This window comes from Condylura cristata, unplaced genomic scaffold (assembly GCF_000260355.1).
Source record: "Condylura cristata isolate star-nosed mole 26May11 unplaced genomic scaffold, ConCri1.0 scaffold00015, whole genome shotgun sequence".
In the NCBI taxonomy this organism is placed as follows: Eukaryota; Metazoa; Chordata; class Mammalia; order Eulipotyphla; family Talpidae; genus Condylura; species Condylura cristata.
In genome coordinates, this window is record NW_004567116.1 from 42,244,670 (window position 1) to 42,260,236 (window position 15,567).

The 15,567-nt window shown below is 47.5% G+C and overlaps 1 protein-coding gene across 1 annotated transcript in view; it reads right to left on the bottom strand.

Moving 5' to 3' along the window:
• The window catches only part of TENM4 (teneurin transmembrane protein 4), a 511,167-nt gene that overhangs the window by 2,994 nt on the left and 492,606 nt on the right, over positions 1–15,567 (bottom strand). Inside the window, exons 29-31 of the mRNA XM_004683244.2 lie at positions 12,048–12,344; positions 7,519–9,133; positions 560–702 (exon numbers count right to left, since the gene is read on the bottom strand). Coding sequence (XP_004683301.1) covers positions 560–702; positions 7,519–9,133; positions 12,048–12,344 — 2,055 coding nt within the window. The remainder of the gene's footprint in view (positions 1–559; positions 703–7,518; positions 9,134–12,047; positions 12,345–15,567) is intronic.

Sequence of the window (15,567 nt, forward strand, 5' to 3'; positions counted from 1 at the left end):
CTAAGAACCTTCACAGATACACAGTGCCACGAGTCTTTGAAACTGGGAAGGAGAGCAAGTAAGATCTTCCTAAGCACCTAAAACATGCTTTTTTTTTTTTGAGCACTTCCAGACAGACCTGGGTTGGACTTCCAGCTCCTCTTCCTTGTTGTGTGGCACTGGGAAAGCCTCAGGGTTAAAGTCTACACAATGAGCAAAATAATACCAGGGGATGTTCGGGACTTAAGTAGAATATCCCCACAAGGCTGGGCAACTGGAGGTGCTCAGAAACATGGCAAGCACTTTTTAGAACACAACTTCCCCCTGGCACTTTTGTTCTGGGTGATAAGGGCGCATTGTTCTTATGAACTCCAAAGTCCGAGTAATGCAGCCCGTGGGGGTCTGTGGGCTGCTGCAGATGGCTTGCCAGGGGGAGGGACTGAGTATTATCACAACAGTTTCTGGTAGGTCTGGTGGGGGGACACATCATCAAAATCACCAATTTCCTGAAAAGCAGGAGGACCCACTCCTGTAACGTCTGAAAGGCCCTGAGAGCTGGGCAGCCATGTGTGTGAATTACCTTGCTGTTGTCCCACTCCTGAGTTTTCATCTGTGTGTGGATGAGCTCGTAGGATGGTTCCATGGCATCTGTGTCCGGTTTGGGGTAGCCAGGGATCACATTGTGCAACTGGAATCCAAAGGTGAGGAGCCAACTGTTGACATCTAGGTGGGAGGAAAGCAGAAATATCCCTATGGAGTAAGCAGACCTCAGAAGTCACCTATTCCGAGTGCAGCCTAGAGTCAGTCTGCAGGTGGGGGAGAGGATGGGCTGGGGGTTGGGGGAGAGCCAGCTGGCACAGTGCTTTGGGAGGTAGCCAAGGGCATCAGAGCCAAACACACTCCTGGGACCTAGCATCTGCCTGCTAGGCAAACTTAAGTGCAACCTCCTTTCCAGACTTCCCTTTCCCCTGGTACCTCCAACCCCCAGGACCTTCGATTTCAGTCCTGGGGGCAGTTGTGGCAGAGGAAGCCTCCCCCACAACCACCCCCAACATCAAGAAGAAATGGTGGCACAAGACGCCACATCCAAGGGAGAATTTTTTTTAATATAATAGTTTATTTTTACATCATTTTGTGCATTTATCCATCTCAGTTGTAATCCTCGGGGCTTCCCATCACCAAATCACTTGTGTGCCATCACCACAGTCCAGTGCATTTCCCTTCTCCCACTGTTTTTGATCCCATTCCCCACTCCATCCCCACAAAATGTCTCTGGCATATAGTTGTTCATTATTATTATTATTTTCTTCCCTGGTCTGTTATACTCCTGCTATGAGTGAAACCATCCAGTATTTTTCCTTCTTTCTGACTTATTTCACTCAGCATGATCTTTTCCAGCTCCATCCATGTTGCTGCAAAAGGCATGTGTTTATTTTTTTGGTTGCTGAGTAATATTCCATTGCATATATGTACCACAACTTTTTAATCTAGTCACCTACTTTTGGGCATCTGGGATGTTTCCATGTCTTTCCAATTGTAAATAAAGCAGCAATAAACACGGGGGTGCAGGTTATCTTTTTGAATCAGTGTTTTTGTGTCTTTAGGGTAGATACCTAGGAGTAGGATTGCTGGGTCATAGGGAAGCTCCATCTTTAGCAGTTTGAGGAACTTCCAAACAGTTTTCCATAGTGGTTATACTCGTTTGCATTCCCACCAGCAAGGCAGGAGAGTTCCTTTTTCTCCGAGGGAGATTTTTATGATTGATTTTTTTAAAAAAATATTTATTTACACATACAAGAACTGGGGTACAGGTCAGAGGTGTTGGGGTTGAGAGGATTCACCAGAGACAGATCAGGGAGCAGAACAGGCAGACTGACAAAGTATACTGCTGAGGGGAGCAGGAGAGAAGAGTTCTGCTGAGCCATATGGGTCACCTCCCAGGGTGGGAACTGAACTTATGCAGTGGCTGTGGATAGCTTCATAGTCCTGTGCTTTAACTTGTGCCACCAGGGAGGGCCTTGATTGATTTTTTTAAAGAGAAAATTTACTTAAGAAGTAAACTTTCAGAATATTATTCGATAGTAAAACAGAAGAAAATCCTGCCATTGATGACAATATGGATAGACCTGAGGGCATTATGTTAAGTGAAATAAACCAAAAGAGAAGGACAAATATTGTATGATGATCTTACTTCTATGTGGACTCTACAAAAACTGGTTGGTGGTTGCCAGGGGATGAAGGTGGTCAAAAGGCACAAGATTCCAGATATAAATTCTGGGAAGGTCAAGTAAAGCAAGGTGACCAGTTAATCTGTTGTGATAGGGCAGTACACCAGAAAGCTGCTAAGAGCAATTTTTTTTTATCTCAGCTAAGATGTTATCATCACAAAAAATATTTTGGGATCCTTCCTGATGGCACAAGGGGTTCGATGCAGCATTGTAAGCTACTGCAGCTGCTTCAGTGCGAGTTTGATTCCTGGCATCGGAGGTGACCAACATGGCATGGCAGACCTCTCTTGACCCACCCACTGCTCCCCTCAGCAATGTCCTCTGCCCATCTGCCTGTTCTGCTTCCCACTCTGTCCTCTGGTAAAGACTCTCACTGCCCTTGCACCTCTGGCCTGTACCCCAGTTCTATATGCAAAAATAAATCTTTAAAAATATGTATTTTGTAACTATGGAAAGTGAAGGACATTAACTAAATTCATTTTACAGCATTCAACTAATTAAAGTAATACAAGAAAGAAAGAAAAATAACTTCTCTTTCCTCTCTCCACCTAGTTGCAGAGATTAGGGCCTTGACGCATGATTTTCTTCCAACTCTGGGAGCAGAGCCCCCACATTTCACATTCTGAGAGCCTACAGCATCGTGCCCACTTCCTGGGCCTTCATTTTCCAGACTTTCTACTGGGCTTGAGGGTTCTGGAGACTTACTGATTTTATAACGTCCCTTTCATAAATATCAATCATAAAATAATAGGTGTAGGGGCGGGTAAGATTTTGTCCTGAGCATTTCCCTCTTTGAAGAGTGGAATGAGGCAGCCAACATATACGGAAAAGAAAGGGCTGAGAGTGTGTTGTGGATGCCCTGGCCACTGTGGCCAGTGCTGTTCATGTGCCTAGCACTGTGTCAGACAGACCCTCCCAAGGCAACCGCAGGACCCAGAAGAGATGAGACTTGGGAGTGCATAATGTTGACCCAAGAAACAAGAACAGAGAAGGCAGAAGTCACTCAGCCGTACAGGATGACAATTCTTCATCGGGATGGTGGTAAGTGAGCCAGACATTGAAAACTGGGTAAACTTCATTAGGCTGTAACAGAGATGAAGGGGCACAGCAGGCAAAGACCCTTGCACAAGGAAGGGAGAGCCCAGGGGAATCAAGGAGCAGCTGAAAGAGCCAGAAAGAAAACTGGCTGAAGCAGGAAGAATCTAGAGGGGAAGAGCAGGTGGGAGGTGTCTTAGGGCCTGAGAGAGAGGGACCACTGCTTTGTCCAAGTACAGCTCAGCCTGCCATGGGAATGGGCAGCAGAAGAAGCTAAACCAGTTGTTGATCTGAGACTCAATCTCAGGCCTGGAGAAGGCAGGATTTGGAGTTGAAACTGAGAGCCAGCAGCTCTGAGCAGGTGGCATCCAGGCCTGCTTCTGGCTTCTTCCTAAGGGTAGATGCCTGGAGAGGCTCTGTGTGGCTCCAGGCACTGGAGGGACTGTCTTTTCCTGCCACCACTGAGCTCATTCACCAGGGAAGGGAATGACCTTTGGGGGTCCACAACAGTGTCCCTGTCATTGCTGCATCACATGGAACATTCCTAGGCCAAAACCTCAAGTTTTGCTTTGGATTTTGGGTGTTCCCTCCCTTGGTGTGAAACCTGCTGGCACTGAGGTGGAATGGCAGTGAAAAGGAAGCTCTGAAGCCAGGTTCTACGTCTAGGAAAAGGCACATGGAGGCAAGGCAAAACCCTCTAAATTCTGTCTACCCAGCTTAAAAACTGGAGGCAACTGAACCGTCCCCCTTACCTGCAAATTGGTGGTGGACCAATGAAGAGGAGTATTAACAGAGTTAGCTCATGGAGGGTAGGGGTGGGGTGTGGGGATGCTGTGGTCTAGCAGGGACAGTTCGAAGTTTGTTAGATAAATTACTGGGTCAACACAGGGTTACCTCCAGCAGATGCACCACTTTTCCTATATCACATGTGTCTCTGTGGCACACTTAGTTAAGCCATGTACATTGACTTTTAAAACATGATGCTATTACATACTCACCAGACTCGGGTAGAGTGTAAGCACTGGGAAGCCAGAATATTCATGTGACTTGCTTTGATTTTGTTATTCTGATCTGAAGCCACAATATTTAAAGTGTCCAGATCAGTTTCTGCCTCACAGAAGTTTTCTGTGTTTCCTTCAACTCAAGTCTCCAAACCTGTGGGCTGCCATTTCCTTCATTTAAAGCACGAGGTGCTTGGGCCGGCTTTATGCCAAAGTCCCTTTCTTTACTAAGTTTCTAAGAATCTCTGATTCTATGAATCTTGGCAGGTGGTTCTTTGGGAAATTAAAACAGAATGGTGGAGGGAGGAACCCTACAAAGCTATTTTGCCTGAGGCTGAGAATTTGCTTCTGAATTTGTAGTTGCAAAGGAAAGCTGCTATGAGGAGTATTGCAAATTCCCAGGAAACCAGGGGGCTGAAAAGAGGGCTGGGCCTTAATTATAAGCGATGGAAGGTGGGCACCATTCCTATTATGCCTCTAGGAAAAATACTGAAAATTTATTTATTCATGGCTTTTTTTCTGCAGTGCATTTCTGAGGAGTTGGGAATTTACTCTCACTCCTTATGGAATCAGAACTAGATACTTCTTTCAAGGTAAAACTGTTCTCCACCTATCCACTCAGTGTGGCTGCCCAGGACAGGTGCACAATCTTGCACTTGACAAAGTGGACTCAAATCCAAGATGAGGGCAAGGAGTCAGAGCTCTAACCCCAGCCCTGGCTCTCCTTAGTAAGTCGTTTTCTCTGCTCTCCAACCTTCACTTTCCTCCGCTGTAAAGGACTCACCAAAGCCCATCTGACAGCTTACAAGTGCCACAGTGTATACAGTGTCTGTGCTAGCCATGTTTTGCTAGCATCCCTTCTGCTTTCCATTCTTTATTTTTTTTGGGGAGGGAGTGGTGAGTATTCAGTTTTTAGAGAAGCTGATTCCACCTAAGGGATCAGCAGATGATACGTGACCTAGGTATTCCATCTCCCCAGCCACAGTAATCGGCTCGGGGTGTCATGAGACCCTAGTCCATCCAGCTCGAGTAAATCTCAGGACCCCCTGGAGAAATTTTTGGAAAAAAGATGCTCATTTTATTATTGTGGCTGCTGGAGATGAGTGAAGCTATGTGTAGCCCAGGTGAATCTGGAAAAGAGGGTTTATTGAGAAATAGTGGTATCTTGATTTTTCAGTAGTAAAATGTTTTTTGCACCATTTTAAAAAACAAACAAACAAACAAAAATCTCTGTAACTTGCCAAAATATTTCACAGGAAGCTCAGTGCAGGGTAAGGCCAGGGAGTGCTTGACACATCCAGGCTTTAAGGAAATGCCCTCTTAGTCCATTACGTGGGTCTCAGGCTAGCATCCAGGCTGAGCACGGGGAAGGCTGGGACACTCGGGCACCACAGGCCCCATGCAGGCACTCGTCCCACCTGCCCCCATTCCTGGGACTGCTACCCCAGCGCTACCTGTAATCTTCCCCTGAAAGGGAAATCCACTTACTGCTGTCAGCAGGAACAGGGGTCAGCCTGGGCCACAAGGTTTTGGGGGGCCAGGAAACCACATCCAAGGCTCATGCCTGTGAGTGGTACATATCGGCCTCCCCACACTTTCTAGTGCCACCCCCTTTCTCTGGATTGCCTTTCTCCCCGTTACATGGGTGGATGAACACTCATAAGTAGACGTCAGACATCAGCGTTCCCTGGGCAGAGCCAGCTGTGCTCCTGTGCGTTGATGGTCACCTGTGCAAACCTTTGTCATGGACAAAGGTTCATTTGTATTGGACAATGATCGTCTGTCTCTCCTGGAGGTCAGGGGTCATCTCTCTGTGTCTTGTGCCTAGAACTGGCTGCACAAAGGAGGCATTTGCTAAATGAATGAGACTACTTTGGGGGTGGGAGGGTTTGTCTCCACCAAAAGCAGGGAGACCACAGGTTAGTGAGTTTGGGGACACTTTCCACTCAAGCTGGTTTCACGGTAGGGAAGGCAAAGCCTAGGGCGGAGGAAGGGATACCAACACGAGCCAGGCACTGTGGGAGGCAGGCGGTGAAACGTGTCTCATTTCTTGGTGTCACTCGTATGTGGAATATAGAGAAGAAAAATAAAGGGTCAGAAAAAAACCAAACCAATAACAGACCCTTGACACTTGACCATAAAACCGAGCCTATCAGAGCCGGGGAAAAGGGGAAAGGTGGAGAGCAGGGTGTGGAGGGAGCACAGTGGAGCGTGGTGGACTGTGAGTGCCTTGGTGGTGGCGGAGGTGTGGTAACAAATATGTGAAGAGATATGACCCTGTACTTGCCAATCACACTCGGAGAGAGGGAGGGCAAGAAGAAAAGGAGAGAGGAGAGGAGGGAGGGAGGGAATAAGGAATGGAAGGAGGAATTTAATTTCAGGAACTAGTTTTATCACCCATTATCCCATTGTATTACTTCATGGATTAATTATGTTTACTCAGAATAAAATCATTGCTATAAAAGAAATAAAATGTATCTAAATTTCCTCCAACTACCCTACCAGATAGGGTTTCTTTTTGCTCTTTGTCCACCTGTTCTTTGCTCCTTTTTCTTTCCCTTCCCTGTTTGAAGTGGCTATTTTCTTAGCATTCTCCTTCATCTCCACTATTGACTCTTTCCTGCTTTGATTTTTCAGTGGTTGCTCAAGAGTTTACCACATGCACATTATTTGACTGATCAGAGTCAGGGGAGGTATTCAAACTGCAAGTCACAAATCAGGAAGTTGAAATTTAGGGAAGGTAAGTGATTTTTGTGATGTTGTAACTTAGAAATGGTGGGTACTTCACCAAGTTCCATTTCAAAGTCTGAATTTTCCACTCCATTATCCCGAGTGAGAGAACTGATTTCTTTCTCTTTCCCACCAAACTTACTGGGTGTGGGGAGGGGAGAGACCCAGAGCCAGCCTCGTCTCTAGGTCAAAAACTCCCCAAGTGTATTCTTAAGGGGCTTTCATGGTCAAGTAAGTTTGAGAAATAGTGAGTACATCATTAAACAGTTCTCTTTACTATAGGACTTTTCACAGCCTTTCATAAGCTGAAAGGTATTATGAAAACTTAAGAACGGTGGTTGCCTGTCAGATTGGTTTGGTGCGAGAACCAATTTTGCCAAGTAGTTTCTCTAAACTCATGTGGATTCAAATCTACTCTGGGTAATGCTGCTCTTAGAAAAAGTGGATGTCTCCCATTGCCCCATTTCAGCTTATGTAAGGAAGTCTGTCTCTTCAGAGACATGAGCAACAGCAGGGGCTGCCCTCCTCAAGAGCCCTGTCCTCACCTGTCATGAAGCACTTGATGTCCTGAGAGTTGCTGATGGGATTGTTGTTTTTAAACATGTAGAGATTAAATGGCACGATGCTGCTGCTGCTGAGGTGTTTCCACAGCTCATGGTCTGGGCTTGTCCAGCGGCCTGCCAGCACATCGTAGTCCCGTCGGCCCATGTGGACAAGCTTGGTGAGGGGATCATAGAGGCCACCGTGGTAACCGATGATGATCTGGAAGTTGGGGTTCGTGTCCATGTAGATCTCCCCATAGGCAGTATACAGGACCTGCTTGATCATCAAGCCTGTCCCACTGAAGACGGCAAGAGGGGTGCCAATGTTGTCACAGGCGATGTAAAACTCGTCACCGCTGCTCAGCTCCATGGCAAAGAGGTGTCCTTGCAGGTCGTAGTAGAGGGAGGTGATCTCAGAGCTGGAGTGGTTGTAGAGGTGGGTGACCTTGGTGGGGTTGGTCAGGTCAGCATAGAAGAACTGCAGGTGGTGGCCGTGGCTGCTCTTGCTGGAAACCCGGCGTCCCAAGCCATCATAGCGGTACCTGACACTCCAGCTGCCCGCCCGGTTGTAGGCCTTGATGAGCAGGCCGGCTGAGTTATATTCAAAGATGTCACCACCCCGCTGCCGCAGGAAGCCATCCTCGTCCATCTTGTACTGCACGTCACCCAACCTAGTGATGCGGTCACGGAGGTCGTACCTCAGTGGGGTGAGCCGTGCACTGTTCCCGGGGCTCAATAAGTGCAGGTTTCCATTGAGGTCATAACTGTATCTCCAGAGGGGCTTGTCATTGATGGAGACTGTCTGCAGCTGACCGTCAGCATCGTACTCATAGGAGTAGCGGGTGGTGTTGGCGTAGGGGCCCACCTTCAACTCCTTCTTTACTACTCGTCCCATGTTGTCGTACTGGACAGTCATCCAGTACATGAGTGAGCGGAAAATCTCGTACTGCACTTCCTTCATCCGACCATATGCATCAAAGTGCTTCGTGTGGGTCATGACTGCCGTGGTGATGATCTGGTTAATGTCATAGTAGATGACACCAAACTTTCCAAACTGCTCTGTCTTGCCTGACACGTCGTCATAGCGATAGAGATCAATGGGCAGCGGAGTCTCGTTGATCACGGCCTGCATGCTGGTCACCCGGAAACTGTTGTCGTAGTTGTAGTCAAAACGCGCATTGACCATGCCTTCCTCGGTGAAGCGAAAGATCTGCCGGTCGATCAAGGGCCCGATCTGACGGTAGCGGATAGTGCAGGTGAAGCCCTCGTTCTGCAGGTTGATGGTCTTCAGCATGCCTGCCGTCTCGTCGTAGGTGAAGCTCACCTTTGTGGTATCATATAGCATTTCGGCCAGCTTGGACAGCTTGCCGTACTTGTATATCACCCTGCGGCCAGTGCCCAGGTAGAAGGTATGGAGGAGGTGCCCGTCCTCGGTGAAGTCCTGGATGACCGAGGCATTCCCCTCCGGGGGCTGGTAGATGTTTCTGTAGTAGCCCACTGAGCGGATGGTCTCCAGTGTCTGCCGGGCCACGTTGGGCATTGTCACGGAGGAGAGGCGGTCATTTTTGTCAAACTCAAAGATATATTGCCTCTGGCTGTGGAGGAGCAGCACCATGGACTGGAGGAAAGGAAAAGCAAGAGATGAGAGGAGGTGGGGGGGGGGGAGGAGGCCAACTAGGTCTGTGTGCCTAAGGCTTAAAGGAGAGGAATGAAATGCCCAGAACCGATGTGGTTCTGTCAAATTATGTCCAAACCAGAGCTTCCCAACCACTATGCCTCAGCATACAGCAGGTGAGGAATGTTTGTGCTAAGTTAAGGGTGTCTCCTTGGCCCAGGCAGCACCTGAGGCTCCAGGACAGGAAAGCCCTTTGCCTTCTTAAAGGGAGTAGCCTCCTCAGTTTACTCCTTTTGTGCGGTACAAACATGACTTTAGCTTGTGATGGGATTAAGAAAGGTAGGGAGCACTGGCCTAAAGTATTTGCAGCTGGCTCTCTTGACACAAGCTATGCAATGTCTATTGTCCAACAGATTCTGGGTAGATCGGGAAAAGCTCTGAAAAATCAGACTTTCCACTGCTAACTTATGTTATGACCTCCCTTTTTTGTGTAATCATAATATCAAAATATTCTGAGCAACTTTCAGCTTACAATTGGATTGCCTCAGCCTCAAAAGGCCCTACCTGGCCCTGACAAGCAAGTACTGCCCAGGGTGAGAAATTCCTCTTGAAGTCAAAAGTCATTAAACAAATGGCTGTTACTACAAAGTCTCTCACTGCCAGAGGGAGGAAAATCCAAATCTTATCACTCTATCTCTCATAGCCTTCTATCCAGTTTCTAAATAACCACTCAAGCTTTCTACTATCTAGTCTTTAGATATAGAAATTCACCCAAGTCACCTATGCAGAGCTAATCAGGTTTTCTTCCATCCAGACTTCCAAAAAACTCACTTAAACTTTCTAGCAAGTTTTTCAAAGAACCTTACCTCTTTGATTTACAAGAAATTTCCTCTTCCTGCGCTCTCTTTACTTTACCCCCTAGGATGTCTCTATGAGAATGAAAGCCTTTAAGTAATAGATAATGTTTAAGGGACTTTATTTTGCTTAATCTTCACTGTGGTAAATATAGTAATATTAGTCTTAAACTTTGTAAATCTATGTACCTGTTTTAACCTTAATAGATTGATTTTAAAAATGTTATAATCTCAACTGAAGGTCAAAACGACCCCAGACTATTCTTAGAAAAAAGGTGATTATGATCTCAGCCCCTTTCATATGCTAATGTCACCCTCTGCCTGCCTGAAGTGTATAAAATAAACCTCTGCTAAAGGCAGAGCAGGAAGACTTGCACCCAACTCCCATCTCTGTGTCTTCCTCGAGCCCGCTGCCCTTTTTTCCCTTTTCCCCCCTTTTCTAGGAATCTCCGCTCGCCGATGCCATTCCTACCTTGAGACCCTGCCTGTTCTGCCCCCCCAATAATCCATGATGGGAGACAAAGTCTCCGACACTCTCTCCTGGATTTCTTGCTCCTGATTCTTTCCTCATCAATCTTTCTATTCAAGCAGGAATGATTTTCCTAAAGCATGAACTGATTATGTCAACTGCCTGCTAAACAACTTTTGCTGACTCCCTGTGGCCCACAGGATAAAGAGCAGTCTGAGAAGGGCATTTAAGGCTTTGCACATTGTTTATGTGGTAACAGGCCAGAGCCCACCCTGGTTGGGTGTGATGGGAAGGAAAACCTGGCTTCTAAAATCAGACTCACTGTGTGGCCCCGGGAACATTCTTTCTCTTCTGGGTTTGGCTTTCAGCATACTGGATGACCTCCAGGGACTTTAACACCATCACAGAATATGGCTCTTGGAGATGCTCACCTAGCATAGGGTTGGGGAGATTGACCACAGAGCTGGGGAGACTGACCACAGAGCCTGGATCCTGGGCAGGTGTCGAGGCGAAGTGGGGATTTGGGTGTCAGAACTTGGGCATGAAGTATGAATCTGTCTCAGGGAAGAGCTAGTAGGTAACAGTACCAGAAGCACACAGGCATCAAGGCAACCAGGTTTTCTCTTTTGGTATTAATTTTTGATTTCAGGCCTTTTCTGACTCCTAAGCCCCTGGGATGAAATGAATCCTTACTTGACAAATTAACTAAGGCAACACCCAGCATTTAAAAATCAGAATGCAGCACCTTCTGCCTGAATGATCCTAGATTTCTGCCTTATTGCTGGAGTCAGGAATGAGCCCTAGACTCTGACCACAGGACCATGCTCAGTGCCCTCGACTCTGGAGCAGCAGACTCCTGGCTGGCTCTGACCCTGAGTCCTACTCCGGAAATCCACTTGATGTTTGTCCTGGGCCCAGCTCGACTATCAGTCAGGACTTTCAGATTCTCCTGCCCCATCCTTGGCTTCTGTGGCAGATTTACTAGGAGGCCTTAGGCATCAAGGCCAGCAGGCTGGGTCTGGCCAGGGATTGAGTGACAATGACTGCAAACATGGTAAGGTTGGTGAAAGACCAAATTGATGCTATGACAGGCTTCAGAATGCTTCTGAACCAGCCAGGCCTAAGTTTCAGTTAGCAACAAGGCGCCAAGACTGAGTTTAACCAAAAATGTCCTAATCTTGCTCATCCCATAGCAACAGTCAATTAGCAAGTAGGCAAGTAACCAGTACATATCAGGAAAACACCAGATGGCCTAAGGTATGTGGGCCGAGTAGTGAAGGTCACATCTTACATGCATAGATCAACCGGGTTAAGACAAGATAACTTTGTTCGATGTCCACCAATCAATGTACTGCTGAGCAAAAACTCCCCTTTGGTGGTCTAAAACTCCCCACTTCTGTAATAAAAACCCTGCCTTCCCTGAGCTCAGGGCTCTCCACTTCAGCTGCTGCGTCCTGCATGTTGGGAGCCCAGGCTCGAGCTTACAATAAAGACCCTCGTGTGCTTTGCATCGGAATTGGCTCCTTGGTGGTTTCTGGGAAACTCGAAACCTGGCACAACAGTTGGTAAAGAAGGGAGACAGACGGACACCTGCCTTCTCTAAGTACGTGTAGCTCCATGTCTTCCCATCAGCGAAGATCCTGGATGTGATGCGGCCAGCCTGGTCATACTCCATCCTTTCAGACATGATGCCCCTTTGGATGCCAGCAATGTGCCCCCCTGGAGAGTAGGTCACATTGACACCATTCAACCTGCTGCTGGGGGACCAGAGGCTGGGTCGCCCTGCCTGGTCGTAGAGGATCCGCAGGGTGAACTTGCGGTGGTCATCGTAGATCTTCTCTGTGCGTGTCACGCGGTCGAAGTCCAGAGACAGGAGGTTTCGGTTGTGTACCTAGAGGAGGAAGAGGAAGGGAAAGAAAGTTAATCTGGACACTGAAAACTTTGGTCTGAGAAGCTCCTGAGCATGGTCCTTGGTGACAACTGGCAAGGGTGTGGGTCCTGGCCAGTGCTTGTCAGTTGTGAAGTTTTCTTATCTGTAAAATGGGCACAATGATGCAAAGTTACAGAGGACTGTTGTGAGGATCAAGTGAACGCTGAGCAATAGTAGTTGTTACTGAAGACAACCTGTGTCATTTCCTAATGTGATTCTTCTAATGCAGACATCGCAGAAAGGCAGATCCATCTCAGCTCCCTGAAAGGGAGAGATCAAGAGGGCCCACCTACAGATCTCATGGCTATCTGCCCTGTGCCCAGAGTCGGGGAACAGAGGGCGGTGCTCCAGGTCTCATAGTGGGTGAGAAAGTCTGGGTTTGCCTCTTAACACTAAAATGTGCTGACCAATTCTCAGAAGATCTCTGGGGGAGGTCCTGCCCTTCTTGGGGCTCTCAGTTTCCCATACCTGCTGGGATCTCTCCTGCCCTCTGTCACCACATGCCAGACTTCTCAGTCACCTTGGTCTTCTTCCTGCAGGCCCTGGGGATCACGTATTTGCTCCTGGGATGGCTTCTCTGGCTGTGGGCCTCCTGGGGACACTGTCTTAGCCTTGGAACATGTTGGTCCTGCCTCCAGGATGAGGAGGCCCCTGTATCACCCTACCTGGGCTGCTAGGTCAGCACAAAATTTAATTTCTTTTTAACAACAGAAATATAGGGCCTTATAGGGATAGCAATAAGTCAGGGTGTTTTATACTTTAATGAAGAAATATACTTCAGAGGCCTGATAATGTATTTGGACTCACCCCTGAGGGTCCAGCTGTCCTTAAAGATTGCCGGGTACTCTGACACTGAAATGCTGGTACCCTCTAATTGGTGCCTGGCCTTCTGGGACACTTGGGCACACTTTCTATCTCTTCCATTACTCACTGGTTATGTTTGACAAGGAGGAAGGAAGACCCAGAGGTGAACTGACAAGGTAGGTCACATGTAGTAAAAATACACAAGTGGATTGCTGCAATGAAAGGCTCCGGGACCCTCTGTGGTTAAAATGGGCTCAAGTCTAGGAATTAAGGGCAGGACTCCTATCCAAAATCTGTAGCCAAAGCATTCTGTGTGACCTTGGGCAAGTGCCTTTCCTTCTCTGAGTTTCCATTCCTATTTCTATAAAACAACAGAGCTGCTGTGAGGATTACAGAAACATAGCAGGAACCGAATAAATGGTTGCAATTATTTCCATTAAATGGCAGCAAATGATCATGGTCATTTTCAGAGGAAGCAGAGACATGTGTCTCTCCCAGCTCCCCAAACAAATTCGAAAGCCTTGAAAATAAGGATTTATAATGATGATGCTGAGATGACTTTAGCTGTGAATGGCCTGGTTATAATAAGGTTGCTTTCCCAGGGGTAATCAAACACAATTGCAGAAGCAAAAACTGTGTGGCAGACAATTCCCATGAAAAATCAGAGGCGTTGTAGGCTGAAGCTGTGTTCTTTGCAGGAAGGGCAAAGAAGGATGTGGGATTGGTCGGGACCACCAACCATGGAAGCCTCTTGAAAGCACCTTTGGAAGGGGCCCTGTGGCTCTCCCCCAAGGTGGCATGACCCAGCTAGCTGCCCCCCTCATGCCCTGGAGGGTCCCTAGTGAAGGGGAGCTATACCTCTATGGCAAAATTAATAAAATTGAATTAAGCAGCTCACTGGGGAACTGCTTCCTGTGCTCAATAGTGGTGGCAATGAGATTATTTTACATCTTTCTTTATTAAAAAAGTTCCCAGCTGCATAAAAAATGAGCTCCATTATGGAGAGGTGCGCCCGGCTAACATTCTAATTCCACATGCTGCCACCGTGGGTGGTCATTTATTTTGGGAGGATGCAGAGATGCGGCCACCCGACTGGAGCGCCATTAATCTCAGCCTGGAGAGGGACCAATTAAAGCCTGGGAAACTTCTGGTCCAGTTCACATAGCAGAGAGGAAATCCTAATAGTACTAATCGCTGCTGTTTATTGAGCACCCGGGATCTACTAGCACCAGGCTAGGTCTTTTGAATAGATTATCTTGCTTCTGCAGAGGAATCTGAGGCTCAGAGGAGTCCCTTAAGGCTTGGCACACAGTCCTGGCAGGCATGAAGCTCACCTCAAACTTTCCACTTAACACACTGCCTGAGATGGGCATGAGCGGCTCTCAGAGAATTCAGACAGGAGAGGCCAGTGTGGCCACAGAGAACAAAGATGGTGGGGGATGAGTGGAAGGCTGTTTCCAGCATTTTTGTTAAGAGTTCTTGGTTTTGTGGGAACACAGGAAGCCCAGCTTTCTGGGTTCTAGCTGTGTGATGTTGGATAAGTCAGTTAACATTTCTGTGTCTGTTGTGGGAGGTTGACAGGGTGTTCATTTTCTAGTCTTTACCGCGTTCAAGTAGATGAGCCTGGAAAAGTCCCTCCTCTCTCTGCTCCATATATGAATGAGTGGCTCAAAGGAAGCTTTGCTGAAGGGAGAAGGCTCAAAACAGCCCAGCTGTATCGTATCAGGGTGTTTCTGTGGTTTTAGTCAGAACATCTGGCTCAGTTCTGCAACCCCCTGCAGCTCACCAGGTCTTTGCAGAGACCTGTGGACTATAAGGTGTTGTGCTGAATGCCGGGGTGAATTTGCTTTTAGTTTCCCCTAACTTTCTTTCCCAAAGCTGGAAAGGACAGTCAGGTCCTAGATATGGGCCATGTTGTAGCAGAAACACCAGCAGAGAGTCTGAGAAAGGGCTGATTTAGGGCACCGGTATGCTGGGCAGCACCCTGAATGCCAGACCACAGATGCCAACGTCTCAGTTGCAGTGGGAGAGTCGTCCTGCTCATTAGGAAGGACTACTCTGCCTGGAAAGAGTGGAGGATGCAGTTCCAAACAGCCAAACAGCATTTGGGACACGTTAGCATCCGTAATAACAATAGCAACGAGAACACCGATGATGACAAGAGGAAGAAGTGGCATCCCTGGCCATTTTCTATGTTCTAGAGTCTGCTTGAGGTACTTCATATATTTTTTCTGATCCCTATTGCAACTCATTAGAAAGGCCACGGTTAATATCCTCATTTGTGGCTAAAGAAATCAAGGTTTGCACAACCAAATTCACTCGGAGGAGAAAAGAAAAGTGGAAATCCAACGCAGGCCTGACTACACCAAAGTCAGCACTT